The sequence below is a fragment of the Mustela lutreola genome, chromosome 17 (genome assembly GCF_030435805.1).
Source record: "Mustela lutreola isolate mMusLut2 chromosome 17, mMusLut2.pri, whole genome shotgun sequence".
In the NCBI taxonomy this organism is placed as follows: domain Eukaryota; kingdom Metazoa; phylum Chordata; class Mammalia; order Carnivora; family Mustelidae; genus Mustela; species Mustela lutreola.
This window is the reverse complement of record NC_081306.1, coordinates 39,074,899-39,094,934: the sequence shown is the minus strand read 5'-3', so window position 1 is coordinate 39,094,934 and position 20,036 is coordinate 39,074,899. Positions and strand designations below refer to the sequence as shown.

General features: G+C 42.0%; 1 protein-coding gene across 2 annotated transcripts in view; it reads right to left on the bottom strand.

Annotated features, from left to right (window-relative positions):
• Nucleotides 1–20,036, bottom strand: part of LMTK2 (lemur tyrosine kinase 2) — an 82,995-nt gene that overhangs the window by 45,894 nt on the left and 17,065 nt on the right. For both annotated transcript variants that reach the window (XM_059155027.1, XM_059155028.1), the window contains exons 2-4: nucleotides 12,981–13,102; nucleotides 9,561–9,705; nucleotides 1,413–1,486 (exon numbers count right to left, since the gene is read on the bottom strand). In XM_059155027.1, the coding sequence (XP_059011010.1) occupies nucleotides 1,413–1,486; nucleotides 9,561–9,705; nucleotides 12,981–13,102 (341 nt within the window). The remainder of the gene's footprint in view (nucleotides 1–1,412; nucleotides 1,487–9,560; nucleotides 9,706–12,980; nucleotides 13,103–20,036) is intronic.

Genomic DNA, 20,036 nt, shown 5'->3' with positions numbered 1-20,036 from the left:
GGATGCCTAACAGCCATCCCACCTAACCTAACCCAAAGCGACCTCCTAACTTCCTCCTCCATGCCCGCTTCTCCTTAATCTTTCCCATTTCACGTGCCAGCAATTCTGTTCTTCCCACTAATCAGGCCATAAGCAGCCATCCTTGATTCCCCGCCTCCAGACTCCACATCTGACCGACCTCCAGTCCCGCATGCTCGTATCTGAAAATCCACACTGACACGCACCACTTCTCACGGCTCCATGCTGTCATTCAAGTCCAAGCCTGCCTGCATCTCCCCCTGTTGTGACTACTGCAGCCTTCTGACCAATTTTCCCACCTTCCCCTTCGTCTTCCATCACATAACCGCCCAAGTGATCCCTTTATAGGAAAGCCAGATTGCGGCAGTCCTCTCTCAGACGCTGGAGTACTTTCCCAGCTCACTCTGAGTAAAAGTCCCTAAATGCATATACTCTATCTCACATCACTTGGTTCCCCCACACCCCTCTGAGCCAGTCTCCCACTCCTGATTGTCTGTGGTCTGATCACTGGCCACCACACCACGACAACACCCTGCCACAGCCAGCGGTCTCGGCTTCATCAGGGCAAGGGTTCTCGTTTGCTTGCTGCCACACAGGCCAGGACTTCACCTACCTTCCTCCACACTGAACCCTCAGCACCAAAAACAACATGTGATGCACAACAGGTTTTGCTAAATGGCTTAGAAGATTTGGTCACTAATAAAGGTTGGATGACATCAAAGACACAGGACTGACAAACAACTCTGATGGAAAGCCAAGACACACAAGATGGCTGATCACTGAACAAACACCTCTTCTTGTCTTGACCACCCTGCTTATGAGGCAATCGCCACTCAGGAACCTTTGACACAGAACCACTGTTAGTTACATCACAGAAATAGCTGCGATAATAAGATTATTCCTTCTGAATATCCCTTGGTAAAAAGACCAACAAGACACTGTTTCAATTTGTCCTTTGACAGCCTATGAGAAATAGAGGACAGATCTTTGCCATGGTTTCCATTGTAGTAATACCATGTATCGACGGTTCTAAAGTGGTTTAAGTATTGTAAGGAAGAGCGGGGAGAAAGGGAGAAGAATTAAAAAAATAATTTGCCTTGAGGAGGATAAAGAGCTTCTAAAATTCCAGTCTCTCATCCCTTCTTACTGTTCTATGCCAACAATTAGAAAAGTACCTGATATATAAATAAAAGACCTTCTTGGAAAAAGGCATACACCTAGAAACCCTGAAGTTCAAATTCCTGTGTGGTTTCAGGGTACAAAGAGTAGACTTAACTGGTACCATAGCAACTAAGAGAATATGGAATGTTCTACAATACAACTCTTCATTAGCTTTAGATTCTAAACACTGTAAGTAGGAGGGGAAAAAAAAAAAGATGTAAACAACATTTTACCTTTCCAAACCAGCCATTTCCAATTTCCTGAATGTAGTTTAGACTGTGGCGGGCAACTTGAGACTTCAAACCTTCTGTAGGAAAAAGAATATAAAAAATAAATATGGGCATTTAACTGAAATAAAATATTAAATATATAATCTAAAGAATAAACAGAAACATAAATTTAAAGCTTTACTAATTAAGGTAGAAATCAATTCAAATAAACATACCATCATTTTCAAACTGATATGGCCAAAATCACTTCAAGTTTTAAAACTGACAATATTTTTCTGAATGCATTTCCTACCTGATTATCTTTAACACTTTGCTCTCTGTTTTCTCATCTAACCCCTCTCCTATAGCCACTAATCACCATTCCAGTGGTTTTTACTTAGTCCTTAGCTTCACAGTGGAGGTGAAAATCTTGTCAAAATCTGCCATTGTCAACCTTCCCAGAACTTTGGAAGACAGTCAATGATTTCTGGAAACCAAATCAAACCAGAAGAAAGGCCACTGAAACAGGGTAGAATTTCTCTGTGTCTTTGAATTTATCAAGGCCCCACTCATCCCAGCCCCCGGCGCAGCAGTCAGTCTTCATGATGGCACATATTCTAGTGTGAATCCCAGTTCCAGACAGAGCGCAATGAGCCTTATTATTCCCAAGGAACTGTGTTTCCTTGTTCTGGAAGTTTCCCTGAGGGACTGCCACATTCCCTTGGTTTCACCAAACTCAGAACTCTATCAGGACAGAGGGTTCCTCAAAAACATATTCCTCAGAGCCCCTGGGTGGCTCAGTTGTTAAACAACTGCCTTTGGCTCAGGCCATGGTCCCAAGGTCCTGGGATCAAGCCCCAATCTTCAGGCTCCCAGCTGGGCAGGAAGCCTGCTTCTCCTCTCTCACTCCCCCTGCTTGTGTTCCCTCTCTTGCAGTGTCTCTGTCAAATAAATAGATAAAATCTTTAAAAAAAAAAAAAGTTCCTCAAAAACAGTGAAAGCCAAATGGACAACACTTCTATCTGGGGCAAAATGTAACAGTAGAGGCAAACAGTAGACACGCTGAAAGCTTTAGTGGAAAAGCAGGGGAGTGAGTTTTGGAAGATGAACAAGGGCTCTGAAAAGTTATTGCAATATACAGAGGAACCTTGAGAGCCACCTGCGTGCCCAGGGAAGGACACACACTCATGGAAGGCTTGAGAAGAAGTAAACTTTCATCTCTAGCCAGGTCATGCCCAGCACAAGCAGGAGGTGATGACTAAGGCAGAGTTGTAAGTAGCCTGGATGAGGAGTGTCCCAACATGGAGCTAAACTGCAAAGACCCAAAGAATGCTTTTTTTGTTGTTTTCTTTCTTCTTCTAAGCATATCGTATTATTCAAAAAGGTCCAATTTTCAAAAAAAAGTACAAAACATGCAAAGAAACAAGAAGGCATGGTCTACTCACAGGTACAAAGGAAATGTAAAAGAAAGTGTCCCTGAGAAAAGACAGACAGTGGCCTTACCAGGTAAGAATTTTTTTTTTAAAAGATTTTGTTTATTTGACAGACAGAGGTCACAAGTAGGCAGAAAGGCAGGCAGAGAGAGAGGAAGCAGGCTCCCTGCTGAGCAGAGAGCCCAATGCGGGGCTTGATCCCAGGACCCTGGGATCATGACCTGAGCCAAAGGCAGAGGCTTTAACCCACTGAGCCACCCGGGCACTCCCAGATAAGACTTTAAATCAACTGTCTTAAACACGCTCAAACAGCAAAAGGAAATCATGGACAAAGAACTAAAGGGCACCAAGAGAATGATGTCCTGATAAGTAGAGAAGATCAGTAAGTAGATTCAGATTAGTAAAAGGAGCCAAATGCCAATTTGGAGCCAAAAGTATAACTGAAACAAAAAAATTCACTAGAGGGGTTCAACCAAAGACGGGAGCAGAGAGAAGCAGCAGTGAACTTGAAGAGAGTTCAAATAGAATTATCCAGGCTGAGCAGAAGAAAAAAGAATAATAAAAAAAAAAATCAATGAGCGGAGGCTAAGGGACTTGTGAGACAGCACCAAGGAACCATATACACATAAGAGCCCCAGAAAAAGAGGGGGAAGGGGGGACAGAACAAATATTTGAATATATAACAGTAAAAAAAGGTCTGAAGCTGATAAAAGGTTTGAATCTACACATCCAAGACGTTCAACAAATTCCAAGTAAGATAAACTCAAAGAAACGCATACTGAGACACATCATAATCAGACCGTCAAAAACCAAAGATGGAGAATCTTGAAAGCACCAAAAGGGACCCACTTGTACATATAAGGGATCTTTGATTAGATTAACAACTGATTTCTCACCAGAAACCATGGAGGCCAGAAGGCAGCAGGATGTCACCTGTAACGTGCTGAAGGAAAAGAACCATTAAGCAAGAGTTCTATACCCGACAAAACTGTCTTCCAAAAAACTAAGGAGAAATTAAGACATCTCCAGATAAACATAAGTTTAGGGAGATTACTGTCACTATGCCTGCCCTACAAGAAATGTTGGAAGGAGTCCTTCAGGCTAAAGTAAAGGGACACTAAACAGTAACTGGAAGTCATATGAACAAATACAGATCACTGTTAAAACTACAGAGGTAAATATCAAAGCCAGCATTATTGTATTTTTGGTGTGCAGCTCTTCTTTTATTTTCTTATGTGATTTAAAAGACACATAAATTATAAATCTGGGATGCCTGGGTGGCTTGGTTGGTTAAGCAGTTGCCTTCGGCTTGGGCTGTGATCCCAGGGTATTGGGATCGAGTCCCACAGTGGGCTCCTGGATCAGCAGGGAGCCTGCTTCTCCCTCTGCCTGCTGCTCTCCCTGCTTGTACTCACTCGCTCTTTCTCTTTCTCTGACAAATATATAAAATCTTTAAAGAAAAAAAACTTAAAAAAATGAAAAATCTATGTTAATGGGTACATAAGATATGAGGATGTAATTTGTGATAACATAAAAGGACTGAATTGCAGAGTTTTTATACGGTACTGATGCTAAAAGTTGGTATCAATTGAAACACAACTGTTATAAATTGAAGGTAGTTGTGATCCCTAAGAAAATATCTAAAAAAATATAAACAAAAGGGAATGAGAAGGGAATCAAAATGGTAAACACACAAATCCCAGTGGCCTGTTTTGCAGAAATGGAAAAACTGATCCTACAATTCATACGTGGGGTAGCTCCGTCAGTTGGGCGTTTGCCTTCAGCTAGGGTCATGGTCCTGGGGTTCTGGATTAATCCCCATGTCTCAGACTCCCTGCTCAGCGGGGAGTCTGCTTCTCCCTCTCCCTCTGCCTGCTGCTCCCTCATTTGTGTGTGCATTCTCTCTCTCTCTCTCTCAAATAAATAAAAAATCTTTTTAAAAAATAAATAAAATAAAAATCATATAAAATTTCAAGGGACTGAATGGCCAAAACATTCTTAAAAAACGAAGTTGGAAGATTCATAAGCGTCTCAATTCCAAAGCTATAATCACCAAAACACTGTGATACTGGCATAAGGCTAGATAGATACAGATCACTGGGATTGAGAGTCCTGAAATAAACACAGATATGATCAACTGATTTTCAACAAGGTGCTAAGATAAGCCAATGGGGGAAGAACAGTCTTTTCACAAATGGTTGCTGAGGCAACAAGCTACCCACCTGTAAAAAAATGAACCTGGAACCTTACTTCATACCATATACAAATATTTATGGGTCAAAGACCCAAATTTCAAAGGTAAAACTACAGAAGTAACAGAAGACAATATTGGTGAAAATTTTCATGACCCTGAGTTTGACAAAGGTTTCTTAAGTATGACACAAAAGCACAAGCAACAAAAGAAAAAAATAAATTGGACTTCATCAAAATTTAAAACTTTTCCATATCAAAGGACACTATCCAAAGAGTGAAAACACAACCCACAGAATGGGAGAAAAACTTGCAAATCACATCATTATTGTGAAGCTATTAAATAATTAAGACCGTGTGGTACTGGAACAAGGAATTGACAAATTACTGAAATAGTACAGAAGGCCTGCAACAGACACATACACATATGGTGGGGTTTTTTTGTTCTGTTTTTATTTGGGAGAGAGAGAGCAAGAGAGAGGGGCAGAGAGAGAGGCCGACTCCCCAGTGAGCAAGGGCCCGACGTGAGGCTTGATTCCAGGACTCCAGCATCCTGACATGAGCCAAAGACAGACATTTAACTGGCTGAGCAACCTACATATGGAACTAAAAAGCAGAGAAGAATGAAAGGACCAATCAGTGAAGAAAGCTGAGAAAAGCACAGTAATCTACCAAAAAAGATTCATGGGTTCCCTAACACCATACTCAAAAATTAACTCAAGGTGGGTTATGGATTTAAATTAATTTAAATGTTAAAGCAAAACCTCAAAACACTGTAGGAAAAAAAAGTAGTTAAATATCATTTTGACCACAGAAGAGGAAAGGATTTCTTGAGACATAAAAAGCTCTCTTTAAAAAAAAAATTTAATTTTAAAAATTACAAAAAAAGAGAGAGGGATTGCATTTCTAGCTTAAGAGGCTGTTAAATTCGGCTGTATTAAAATCAGGAAACATCAAAAAATTCTTTTTTCATGTATATTTGACTAATTTTTCTTTAGTGTACATTTTGATTTCTTATTCATTTTCTGTTTCCATATTTACTAGTTATTTTCTTAGTGGTTGCCATGGAGATTACAGTTATCACTCTAAATTTATAACAATCTAATTTGAACTGATACCAACTTAGCTTCAATAGTAATAGATATATCATTTGACATCCAAATAGCAGGAACATAAATTAGCACAACTCCTTGTGGAGGTTTTAAGCTGGCAATATTCCCCCAAATTATGTACCTTTGACCGCCTCTGAAAATTTATTCTACAAATATACCAGCCCAACATCAATGAGCAAAACAACACAGGTACAAGCTTTATTTTTAATAGCGTAAGATTAGAAATAATAGCACAAGATTAGAAACAACCCAAATATCCATTAATAGGTTAAATAAATTGTGCTAAGTCCATACAATTTAAATAGTAGAAGTTTGTTAGCAGGAATAAATAAACTCTCTTTATGCATATGGAAAAATCCCTAAGGTACATCTGCAAGTGAAAAAAGCAAGATGCATAATAATGCATTTACCGTGTCCCATGAGTAAAAAAGTGTGTGTTTTGTGGCAGTGGGGGGAAAGGGGCACGTAAATGGGAATATTTATATCAAGAAAGTCTAGAAAGATGTATAAGAAACAAAGAAGAGTGGTTATGTACAGAGAGTGAAGGTAGGAGCTGAGGTCAGATTCAAAGATTAGAGGCTTTTCACTACATATACCTTTTTATGTTTTGATTTTTGAACTGTATGAATATATTATGTATTTGTAAAATAAAATACATTTTAAAAAGAAAATAAAGGAAAAACATGCAGAGTTTCTTCTAGATTTGCTCTTGAATATATGGTGTACTTTTTTTCACTTTATCATGAATACCTTTCCTCCTCTTACAGGACTACATAATACTTCACTGGATGGGCTTAAAATAACTTAGCAAGTTATTACCGACACACATTTATAACCTGATGCTGCAATAAATTCCTTTGTAGGTATTTATTTGCATACTGATCTAAATTACTGAGAGCCGAACTGCAGGATCAAGGGTAAACACATTTGGATACATATTATCACAGACTACCCTTGGGAAAGAATGTCTCTTATCAATTTACAGTCCTGCTAGCAGGGAGTGTCCAAGGGCCTGTTGCCCACACACTCCCCTCAACCATCACCACCTTGCTTCCTTTCTTCTCATCTCTGTTTAGCTGTTATCATCTTACCTTAGGCTTATATTTCTTTAATTAATAGAATTCCTATTTATTATTGGCCATTTGAATTTCTTTTCATGAATTTCTCCTTTCACATCCTTGACTTATTCTTTCCTATTCAAGTGTTCCTCTTCTTCTACATTTGTTTGTAAACTTAGTATATATTAATAATATGAGGGTTTGTTTTTTTTTTTTTACCTTCTTTGTTGTTTACAAATATTTTTACTACTTGGTCAAATTTGTTTAGTGTCTTTTTCCATATGGAATATTTCATTTTATGAATCAAACTTGGCAATATTTTCCTTTATGTTTCTGCATTTGGTGTCAAGCTTGGAAAGCCCTTTTCTATCCCAAGATCATAAAAATATTCTGTGACTATTCTGTGCAGAGAAATTGAAAAGAATTTCTTCCTATTAAGAAGGAATTTAGAATAGAGGGTTCTAGAAACACAGAAAGGTGTAGGAATGTAATGAGGATGGCTCTCCAGGTCACTGCCATTTCTGTTGTGCCCATGACTGTGCTCTGGTCCATCCCCACTATATCTTGGACAGAAGTCATCAGGCTCTTCTCTGTCATGCCTTCTTGTCCACAGTAAGGGGTCAACACTGCCAGACTCAGGGGAAGCCAACCAGAATGGCTCTCCAAGGGTTTTCTTTCTGGTTGAGGATAGAGATGTTCCTTTCGTCTGGTAGTAAAGCTACAAGGATCTGAACCTGGAGTTGGCAGCAGCCACACTCCGAGCTGAGGAAAGAAGGTGGTGTGCAGGATTTAAGCTGATATGCAAAGAGAAGAGAAACAAGGACTGAACAAAGGAAAGCATGATGGTGTCCAAGTTCCCAGCTCCAGTTGCCTCTAAGGTCTGCCTAACCCCTACTCTTCCCATCACCTGGTTCTAGCATCAAAAAAGGTCCCCTTTCTGTGTATGCTAATCTGAGTCAGGATTCTATTACTTGAAATGAATTCACTAGTGTTAAGATTCCAAGATGATAAAAGCCCTAGAGAAGTCCCTCAGGGCCTCCCTTAAGTACAAAGGAAAGCCTATGATCAAGAAAGTGAAGAGAAGGGACGCCTGGGTGGCTCAGTCAGTTAAGCAGCTGCCTTCGGCTCAAGTCATTATCCCAGCATCCTGGGATCGAGTCCTACATTGGGCTCTTTGCTCAGAGGGGAGCCTTCTTCTCCCTCTGCCTGCTTCTCCCCCTGCTTGTGTTGTTTCTTTGCCTCTCCCTGACAAATAAAGAAATAAAATCTTTTTTTTTTTTTTTTTTTTAAAGATTTTATTTATTTATTTGCCATAGAGAGAGAAGCGAGAGCAAGCACAGGCAGACAGAGTGGCAGGCAGAGGCAGAGGGAGAAGGAGAAGCAGGCTCGCTGCCAAGCAAGGAGCCCGATGTGGGACTCGATCCCAGGACGCTGGGATCATGACCTGAGCCGAAGGCAGCCGCTTAACCAACTGAGCCACCCAGGTGTCCCAGAAATAAAATCTTAAAAGAAAAAAAAGCAAAGAGAAGAGAAATTACTTCCATCTAGAGAGAAGTATACCTAAGTTACTTAAAGTGATCCCAAGGGTATGTTAAACTCCTGTTAAATTTCACTATTTTGGTTGAAGGAAAGGTATTGTTATTTACTAAAATTAAAGATAAATACTACATGTTAGTTTTTTTAATGTTGCATATATTAAATATACCTAACCATACAGATATTTTATAGGAAATGCATCAGCTGTGTCATATTTTATCTTATGTCTTCTCTTAGTCACGTAGGCCTACAGCAGTGCAATCAACTCGGGTTTACGCTGCCCTCAACTTACACCACTGCATGCAGAACCACGAGAGGCAGGAATGGCACAAAGACCCCACAGCCTTCTCTTAGAAATCTCAGAGATCCCCGATGCTCAAAATGCCAGTCATATCCTATCTTACAACAATAAATCGATCAACATCTAACCAAACCTCTACCTCAGGATGAAAAATCAATCCAACTCACATATCCAAATATACCCCTCCTCCCCAAACACAGGACATCCGGGGGAAAGACCACAGTGTCCTACTCAGCGAGACGAGCAGTGACGAGAACTACAAAAGCAAAGGCCAGGAGCTCTGTGTTCCATTTCAATGAACAGGAGGAGACCAGTTTATACTGATCTCAGACTCAGGAGCCAAAAGCAGAGGACTCAGCTTTTGCAGGCAGGCACTGGACCAGACCACTACAATTCAGCTTCCCCAGGGAGCAGGAGGAAGAGAAATACGCAAGCAGAAGAGAGAGGCAATCCAAGCATTTTTATGGTTAGCATCAAGGTTCCCACTCTCACCTCTTGAGAAACGATTCACGAAACCATGACGCTGGGACGTAAGGCCTTACCTACAGAAGGCTGGAGCTGGGACGGAGCTGGTAGTGAGATATTTGGTACTGAAAGTGTGAAAACTTCTGCCGGGGACTGAACGGAGGGAGTATCTTCTGCTGGTGGTGTGAAATCGATCTCATCATCAAAATTATCTTCAAATTCCTAAAATAAAAGAGGAGCAAGGTTATATCTGATATAAACCAGCCTGAGAGCAAATATTAAAAACATATGCTAACATCGGAGACAAGAGCATTTACTCACTCATCTGAAACATACAGTCTTAAATTTTTCCCCCGGTTTGTATCTACTTAAGTAAAAAATATATATAATTGTGTTCTCCAATGCCAAACAGCAGAATCAACAAGGTTTAAAAATAAATTATACATACTTTATGCAACTCCTTCAACTGAGAGCTTGAAGTTAAATGCAAACTTTTCTAAAATGACCATGGAACTTCAAATGGAAATACTCTTTTAGGTTGGAAATTTTAAGTTACTAGAAGTTTAGCTATACTTTATTATTCACTTTCACAAATCTCTTTGCATATGGAATCCAAACAGATTTGTTTTATTTTAAAACACGATATGAGCATCTAATTGAAATAGGATTTCAATCAAGGTAAGGTAAGGATAGTTAAAAGACTCAGGGAAGATATTTTCTTGGAAGTCCTGTTTCTCTGGGAAAAGTAACATTAGAAAAATTACTAAACTGGGTAGAAAACTCATCGGTGTCTGAATGAAGGTCTAAAGCTGTGTAGCATGTATGTACTATTAACACAGAGAGAATGTCTGGTTTTCTTTAACTTTAAAACTCCCCTGGCTGCACCTCCAACCCCTACAAGGGAAAAACCAGGAGTTGTAAGGGTAGATTTCTCTGATATAGTATATATGTTCCCACATGCTTGTGGGACATTATTCTCATATCTGCCATCTATGTTGTCAAATGCATTAGGACATTTATTGCTATCTGTAATAGAGAGGGGGCAGGATGAACAAGTACCATAACTTCAATCCATGAAGCACCTCTGAATGCAAGAGCTTTGCTCGATTCCCCTTTGGACATTCCTAAAGCTTCTCGCATTAAAAAAAGACTTGGGGTGCCTGCGTGGCACAGTCGGTTGAGCATCCGACTCTTGGTTTCGACTCAGGTCTGATCTTGGGGTCGTGAGATCGAGCCCTGTGTTGGGCTGCACGCTGAGCACGGAGTTTGCTTGGGTTTCTCGCTCCCTCTTCCTTTGCCCCTCCCGCCTGCTCTTGCCTTCCCTCTCCCTCTCTCTAAAATAAATAAATCTTATGGGGTGGCTGAGTGATGGACACTGGGGAGGGTATGTGTTGTGGTGAGTGCTGGGGGTTGTGTAAGACTGATGAATCGCAGACCTGTACCCCTGAAACAAATTATACATAATATGGTAACTAAAAATAAATAAATCTAAAAACAAAACCAAAAACCCCACTTTACCCATCACTCCTACCTTAAAAACAATGCCAATCGAAACCCTGGCAGCATCATGACATACCATTGGGCAGCCAATGATGTTGAGGATTCAGAGAAGTAAAGCAGTGTAATAATAAACATGGGGCTACAGAGAATAGCCCGGGTCGCTATTCTAGTTATATCAAGTGGCTGCCCAGATACACTCTGGCAAGTCGCTTCCACTGCGAGGCAGCAGCTTCCTGGTCTGTAAGATGACTTCCAAGGGACCGAGTCTCTAACACTGTCCAGTTCTAAATCTAAAGGAATGGACACTCGCCTTCAGTCATGGCTTAGACAGCTGGAGAGGATCCTCTCTACTGTGTGCTCCTGGGGCCACATGCACCAGAACCATCTGGGTACACCTGACAGAAACACTAATCACAATAAACTCCCTCGGTCAATACTGAGACCTAGTCGGGTCAGAACAATCGAAGGCAAGAATGAGGCATCACGACATTTGAGAGAGCCTGGCTTTCAGTTTCAGCAACACTGATCACACTTGATCTTTGTCCCCAGAAGACAAGATATCTGTACACAGTCCCTCAGCAAGACTGAGGGTCAAGGGACAGAGGTGCTCTGCCTACCACCGTGCCCCCATGCAGTCATTAAGTTCCCACAGACGTATCTGTAGTGATTCTAGGGCCTGGGGGCTGAAGTTGTGAATAAAACCCTATGTATGCTTGAGGTAGAATCTTCGAGGGAAAATGGCCTGTGCTAGTACGTCTTTTCCTTCAGCCTCCCTCTGCTCTCATCTTTCCACGTGTGTAATGTTAGTGTTGAGCCAAAAGGACAACACATCTTATCTCTCGGAGCTGCAGTCACACTCAAGGTAGAGAAAACACAGAAATAGTGTGAGGTCTACAAAGAAGGTTCATGCGTCCACTAAAAAGAGGGTTGTAGCTAGAAAACAGCTTTTTCCCGCAATTTGAACCAGTGGTCCTCGGGGCCCCCTGGACAGCCCCAGGACAACTGGCAGGGCTGGACAGTAGCGATCATTTTCTCTGTGTGCTTCCTTCTTTTTCTTCAAGAATTCCTCTTTAACGAGTATTTGCTGAGCCCTAACGCACACCAGCAGGCATATGGTTAAACTCTACAGCGTGATATCCCACTTGGTTTCCAGCAGATTCCACCCATCTGCAGCTCAAACATCAGCCCTTCTATAGTATTCCCCACCACCCCCTACCCCCACCAGAATTTACAACTGGTACCATTCTCTCTCCTCCACCGAGAACTCAAGGGTTCAGGTAAAATGGAAGATGCTCTTTCTCATACGCAAAACACACTGGGGATCCCTTGGCCTCGATAATCTTCACAACCACAATGCACCAGCATATAAAAGTTGGAGGGGAAAAAGAAAAAAATCAGCCTGCTTTTCCTTACAGGCCTCACAGCAAGTGAATTCAATCACTCTGTATTCCTCACTTGGCGAAAATTAAAATAGGCAAGTGGTTACTGTCGATAATGCTCTGAAGCAAGGTCAGCGAACTACAGCTGGTGGCCCAATCCAAGCCACCTTGGTGTTTGTAAATACAGTTTTACTGGCACACTGCCACAACCTGAGGCTTTGTGTCTCATGCCCATGTTGAGGAAGTGCGACAATGGTGGGGTTGAAGCAGAGGGGTCGTGACAGAGAACGTCCAGCCCCCAGGACTGCCTATTTACAATGGCAGAATATATTTACTGTCTGGCCCTTCCAGAAAAATTCTGCCTGCCCCTGCTCCCGAGGCCCTGGGTGTTACGCAGCCCATCTATCTATTGATAAATATATCAGAGGATTTTTTTTTTTTTTTTGAAGATTTTATTTATTTGACAGAGAGAAACACAGCAAGATAGGGAACACAAGCAGGGGGAGTAGGGGAGGGAGAAGCAGGCTTTCCACTGAGCAGGGAGCCCAATGTGGGGCTCAATCCCAGGACCCTGGGATCATGGACCTGAGCTGAAGTGTTCCCACCATCTGCACTCACCTTGAAGTCTATTTCCGGGTCCTTACAGCAGGATACACAGTTTGCAGTTAACACTATTAATACCAGTAAACTGCACACAGACAGGATCACAAAAGATGAGAATTCCGCAGCAGGTGCCTCCCCTAGAAAGAGAAAGAACTATTAATGTATAAAGCACATTAACAACATGGACATTCCAGAATCAACTTTAATACGCAAATCAAATCAATAGATTTCCCACCCAAGAATTAAGAAAATAATGCCTAGATGCTGAAGAGGAAGTAGATGACCAATCCAGAATAAGAAGTCAGGGTTTAAAAAAAAAAAAACAAACTTTGAATATGGAAACAATTTTTGATTTACAGAGGTGCTGCAGGGACACCCCAAGCACCCCCATTCACCCTTCACCGGGCTTCCAAATCTTATGTCCTCACAGCAAAGTAATCAAAACGGTACAGCACTATTAAATGAACTTCCAACTTTACTCGGGTTTCCCCCAGTTTTCCCACATCCCTTTTCTTTTCTAGGATCCAACCCAGGCTACCAGCGCTGCACTCACTCCTCCTGCCCCTCTGACTCCTCCAGGCCCTGAGCTTCCTCACTCTTCCCTCGAGTGTCGTCACTTGGACACTTCTGAAGAGTGCCAGTCAGCATTTTGTAGAATGTTCCTCAGTCTGGGCTGCCTGATGTTGTCTGCTTAATGACTGGACTGAGGTTACAGATAGGCAGGAAGAATCTAGAATACCAGAGCAAACTATTCTTCTCATCACATCAGGAGCACACAGCACTGGCACAACTTACTCCCAGTGATGTGAACCTCCCAACTCCTGGCCCAGGTGTCACCACTGAGAAGTTACCAATTTCCCCCTTCATGTATTCCTTAAAAGTGGGTGACAAAATCCAGGCACTCACTGGGAAAAGGATTTAAGCTGCACACCTTGGAAGGAGGAATACTACAGAACTTGCAGATAGATGTTAAAAATGCCACAGAAAATCTTATTTGGGAAACATTCTGAGGCTGTGCAAACACCCCGTGTCTCCCTAAAGCTTGGCACTTTGTCTCTGCGCTTTACCTGCCATAATTACCACTATAACATTCTAACGGTGATCTTCTATTCCCTCGTCCTTTCTACACTTATTACTTGGAATTCTTCCATAAGGAGGATTTGTCGCTTCTCCTTCAATTATTTATCTGGTCATTATTTAGCTATGAACTCATAGGCATTTATTTTATATTCTTTAGGTTATAGTCCACTGTTAAAATTATTTTGTAGCTCAAATTATTCCAGCTTTGGCCCTTTCAAGCTGACTACGGGGTTTTTGGACATCTTTCCCTCTCTCCAACACTGTCTCATTTTCTGGTACTACCAGAAGCTCCAGACTTTTCTATTATTCCCACTCCAGTTTTAGAGCCAGCCACTTCTTCAGGGAACCTTGGTCTAGTAAGCAGCCTCCTACCTCCTACCAGAGCAGGGGTCTGCAAACTGAAGCCTGGGGCCTGGGTTTCGCATGCAAGTGGGGGGACTCCAGCTTAGAACGAAAAAGTGTTTTTCAAAACAAAACAAAACGCAAATTTACTTTCAGTAAAGAGTTATGTGGAAAACATCATTTTCGGTGCGCCTGAGTGGCTCAGTGGGTTAAGGCCTCTATCTTTGGCTCAGGTCATGATCTCAGGGTCCTGGGATCGAGCCCCACGTTGGGCTCTCTGCTCAGCGGGGAGCCTGCTTCCCCCTTTCTCTGCCTGCCTCTCTGCCTACTTGTGATCTCTGTCTGTCAAATAATTAAGTAAAATCTTAAAAAAAAAACCCAAAAACATCATTTTCAACTAGGGCTGTTCTGAAGCTTTTCTTTGTTAGGGTGAATTGTGATGTCTCACCTAGTGGTGTTTGATTAAGAAATAAACTCCCCCACCCCACTTGCTTTTTTGTGATATACAGGTAAGCTTGATGTTCCAGGGCACCAAGAGGAAGCATGGAGACAAGTAAAGGAATGATGTCACCATTTTCCTGAAGTGAAACTATACCACCTGAAGAAAGTAAGAACTAACCCAAACTCCTTTGTGGTCAAAACACATCCTTTTTTTTTTTTTTTTTTTTTTTTTTTTAAGATTTATTTATTTATTTGAGAGACAAAGAGAATCTCAAGCAGACTCCACATTGAGCATGGAGCCCGATGCAGGAGTTGATCCCATGACCCCGAGATCAAAACCTGAGCTGAAACCAAGAGCTGGATGCTTAACTAACTGTGCCGGGCAGGTGCCCCGCAAAACGCATTTCTGTATATAGCATGACCTCAGTGAAGAGCACAGAAGTCTAAAATCAAGAGCAAACAGGACTAAATTCCTTTCCAATAACAAGAGGTCCCTCTGGGAAATGACAACGCTGACACCCGTGCTGTTGCAAGCAGGACTCGGGCTGGCTGAAGCCTTGCTCAAGTCTGTACTAAAAAAATAACAGTTAACCAAGGCTTGTCAAGAATCTGCAAGCCCCAGACGGAGCCTGGGTGGCTCCATCAGTTAAGCGTCTGACTCTTGATTTCAGCTTAGGTCCTGATCTCAGGATCGTGAGATGGACCCCCACATCGGGTTCCAAGCTAGGCAGGGAGTCCCCTGGAGATTCTCTCTCCCTCAGTGCCTCCCTTGATGTGCACGCATGCTTTCTCTCTCTAAAATAAATAAAATCCTAAAAAAAAAAAAAAAAAAAAAAAGAAGAAGAAGAAGAAGAAGAAAAATCTCAAGTTCTAAACCAAAAAATCTAAAACAGAGGAAAATCCATACACTGAACACAGAAAATAACTTGGTGATTCCTCTAAAGTCAGCTGCCCCTAAGAGAAAGACTCCCGAATCAGACACCCGTGCGCAACGTGGAAAGCCAAGTACGAAGCGGAGAGCCACTAAGAAGCACCTCTCTGTGAACGGGGGCCCAGACAGACAGCACTTCCTCTCTTCCTTCTGGCAGCTACCCGCTCTCTCATCCTGCAGGGCCTCTGCTTCCCACTGGTATTTATTCTGACAACTTTGTTTCACTCCCTTGACTCATATAATGACGATTAAATAGGACTCCTGAGGCTTAGGCAGCAAAGCACTTTTATAATACACTGTATTTTATTGATTTTTAAGATGCCGTTTGGTCCAACCTCACTTTAACTTTCCTAAATGTCAGGGGCATCTTACACTCCAAAGAAAGCTGGTTTAACTGGCAGCATTTCTTCTTTCTTAATGGCACAAAAATAAGGGTGTGTCATAATCAATCATATCTGAGGTATGATAAAATATAATATTACTCCATTTGATGGTCACAACACCTCTGAGGGGATGTGACCACAGACGAGGACAATGATAAATCCAAACACACAAAGCGGGAAAGCGGCAGGGCCAGACTCTGGATCCAGGGGTGCTGAGAATAAATCCCCCCTCACTTCCCTTGATACCACATGGTTTTGCCCCAAGGAGGTTAACTTTTAATACTTAAAAACAGCTTAACCTAAGTCCTTTGAACCAAAGTCCATTGCTATTAATTAAAAGCTCATACTTCTAGGGCTCTCCTCCAAACGCCACAAAGTGGGTATTAAATGACCTTTTCCCCCATAATTTTTTTTTTTTTTTTTTAAAGATTTATTTATTTATTTGACAGAGAGAGAGATTACAGGCAGGCAGAGAGAGAGAGGAGGAAGCAGGCTCCCTGCTGAGCAGAGAGCCCGATATGGGGCTCGATCCCAGGACCCTGAGATCATGACCTGAGCCGAAGGCAGCGGCTTAACCCACTGAGCCACCCAGGCGCCCCTCCCCCATAATTTTTTATCATCACATACTATCTATTTATTATAAAATTTGATGAGCACTGCCTGTGGGCCAGCTCAATTATCTGGTTCATAAAACTGTCTTCTGTGAGTCATTAGGTAGGCATGAAAAAGTCAGACTCGTGTTAAAAATAACTAGTTACGAGGCGTTTTGCCCCACCTTGATAATATACTTATTTCTGTTAAGACACTGCAGGGGCATCTGCTCTCCCAAACTCGAGATTTCTTGAGATTTCTTCTACGGACCCTCCCGTCCTCCAGTGCCACCGAAAGGCCTCTACAAATTACCACCTAAGAAGAAATTCACCAGGTAGGCTCAAGAGGAAATTTTTACAGCTGTACCACTTTTAAAGAGTATTTTATTTACTGTAATTTTTCTTTTGATGAGTCCAAGGCACTGTTCTTTAAAAAATTCAACGTACCAGTGAAGGGAAAACTTCCATAACATGAGGAAATCAAACCCATCTGTGAATAGGCTGGAAGGCTAAGATGCGTTTGCACAAACCACAGAGAGGAAACAAATTCTAGATGTGAGGAACGACAACTAAAATCCCCAGGCCCCAGCGGTTCAAACTACAAACTGGGCCCCTGGAAGGTTCCTGATTACAACAGTTAGGAAACTATGAAGAAAGAGAGCTTTCCTTCCACATTCTCAGCCTACAGCATTCAGAAATGCATAAAATGAACCAATCACCTACTAAAGAAAAACATCAATGACCACAGGGGTGTCTCTACTCTTTTAGGCAGCTTTACAGATTACAACCGAGAACAAGGATAATTAGAGGTTTGGAGTAGTTAGTATGTTTCCCCAAGACACTGATTAAAAAATACTTGGCATCTCTAAAGCTCATTCTGTGAGTTTTCATTTTACAGTTTTCAAACCACTTTAATAGATATCTAGCGCTTGATTTAATAAGCAGAAAACTTGAGAAACTCTAAGAGGTGGGTATATATTACCTGTTTTATAGACCAGTAATTTGGAGAATGCAATTTCACAGCAATGACTCAGAGTAAGCCAGGAGTACTACCCGATTATTAATTCAACCATTATAAATCCCTGCCTCGAGCCTCCATCAGAACTTGAACTCCTATGTAATTAACTAAAGAGTTACTTGTGAATCCGTTTTTGGATTAAATAAAATTTTCTTAAGGACCACAGATTAAAAACAAGTGATGGTTTGTGGAAGCCCATTAGGGACTAAAAATGCCAATAATTCTAATTTTGTTATTCTTTCCTCAGTCAGGAGCTGATACACTTTTATAGAAAAGTTTTCTCATATTTACTGTTTGGTTATCCAGTGGTAAATTCAAACCATTTAATCCCCTGATTTGTTCCTCTGACCACTCCCCATCCTGAAGCTCTTTAGAAGGAACACCCAAGAGTCACCTCATTAGCATAAACTCAAGTGTGGTTGAAAGGGCCTTGTTATTAATAACTAGAGATGCTCCTATCACTTCATCACTGGGGAAATTACAACAGTTTTAGGAGTTTTGTGCCAGGAAAGGGGACAAAGGCCAAATACATATTTCCTATTCCATCACAAATATGTATATACATTGGAACATGGATCCGGAGACTCTATGACCTGCCTACTGTTGGCTTGGGTACGGCCTGCGACCTAAGAATGGTGTTTACATTTTTAAATAGTCGCTTAGAAAAGAACAAAAACAGGAGAATAATTTTGCTGAATGTGACATTTATATCAAGTTAATAATGCAGAAAGAGACAACCGGACATTAGTGCCTCCCGACAGACAACCACCACCACCTGCTAAACCGGAGACTGAAAGCAAACAACAATAACGAAATAACCAAGCCTGTATCTGACGAGCCTCTAGCTCTAAATGCCAATTCACAGGAAAGAAAGAGAATTGTGGAACATATCAAATACCAGCACAAGAATGTGATCGACACAGCAGAGGCTGCGAGGAACGTTAAGGAGAAAGACGTGAAGAGGAAATTTTTACAGCTGAACAGACGGAGCAACCGACTGCGAGGTATGGGCACCATCGGAGTCATGACTCGAATTCAAAAAGATCAGGACATCTGAGACAACTGGAGATCTGAATGAACACTGGTAACTGACCATATTAAGGAAGTATGACTCACTGCTCCTAGGAGTGATAATAATAACGTGATTATGTTTTTAAAAGTAGTCCCTTACCTTCTTACAGAGAGTGACCTGGAATTTGCTTCAGACAGTATGGGGCAGTGAAGTGATGGGCTAGCACGAAAAAGGACAGCCACGAGCTGACAAAGGCTGAGTGAAAGCCACAGGGGAGGTCAGAATAGTCGTGTCTGTCCGGTCTTGCACAGATTTGTATGTTTGAAGTTTTCCATTTATTAAAGAATTTCTTCACATCCATTAAATAAAAAGTTTAAATGGGGGGGGGAATAGATATAACAATTTACAGTCTATACTCTTGCCTCCTCTAGGAGCGTGTATCAGTTTGAGATGCTGTTAACAAAGTACCACAAACTGGGCATCAAGGCCCACGAGCCGGTGCTGGCGGGTCTGACCCCTTCTGAGAGCTGCGTGGAAGGAAGCACTCGGGGCCTCTCTCCCGCCGTCTGGGAGATGCCCATCTTCTCCTTGCGTCCCCTTCTCCTGGTCTTCCCTCCGGATCTGTCTCCACATCCCGATTTCCCCTTTTTATAAACACAAGGTCATGTTGGATTAGGGCCTAAAGATGTAATTTTAACTTGATTACCTTGATAAAGACCTGATCTCCAAACAGGGTCACACTCTGAGGTCACAGGGGTTAGGACTTCGACATATGACTTTGGGGGAGCAGGGATACAAGTCAAACCATCTCTATGATATATGTTTAAAAAGAAAACAAGACAAAACGAGAACAGATCAGAACAGTGTGCGCGTGCACAGTGCTATACTCCTGGCCAACAGTGGCCACCAACGGGGAGGGAAATCGGGTGGCTGGGGGATGAGGAGAGGCTGTTATATCCTTCTACAGCTCTTGAATTTTGTCCTGGGGCTTCCCACGGTCTTTAGCCTTATGCCCACACTCTGTAACAAGTCCCAACGTCCGCCGTCATCAGCTACCAAGCCCCTGCCTTGGGCTCTCATCACTCCTAACTCTCTGCTGCATCTAGTTTCATCTACCACGAACCACTCTCAGCCCATCCAGGCAGATCCTCTGCCCCTCCAGAGTCTGCAAGTTTACATCCCCTACCAGGAACCTCCCGCACTGACACACCCCCTCCACTAATTCAGCCTCACCACTCAGATCTCAACTTGGAAAGCGTCCCCGAAGTTCCACG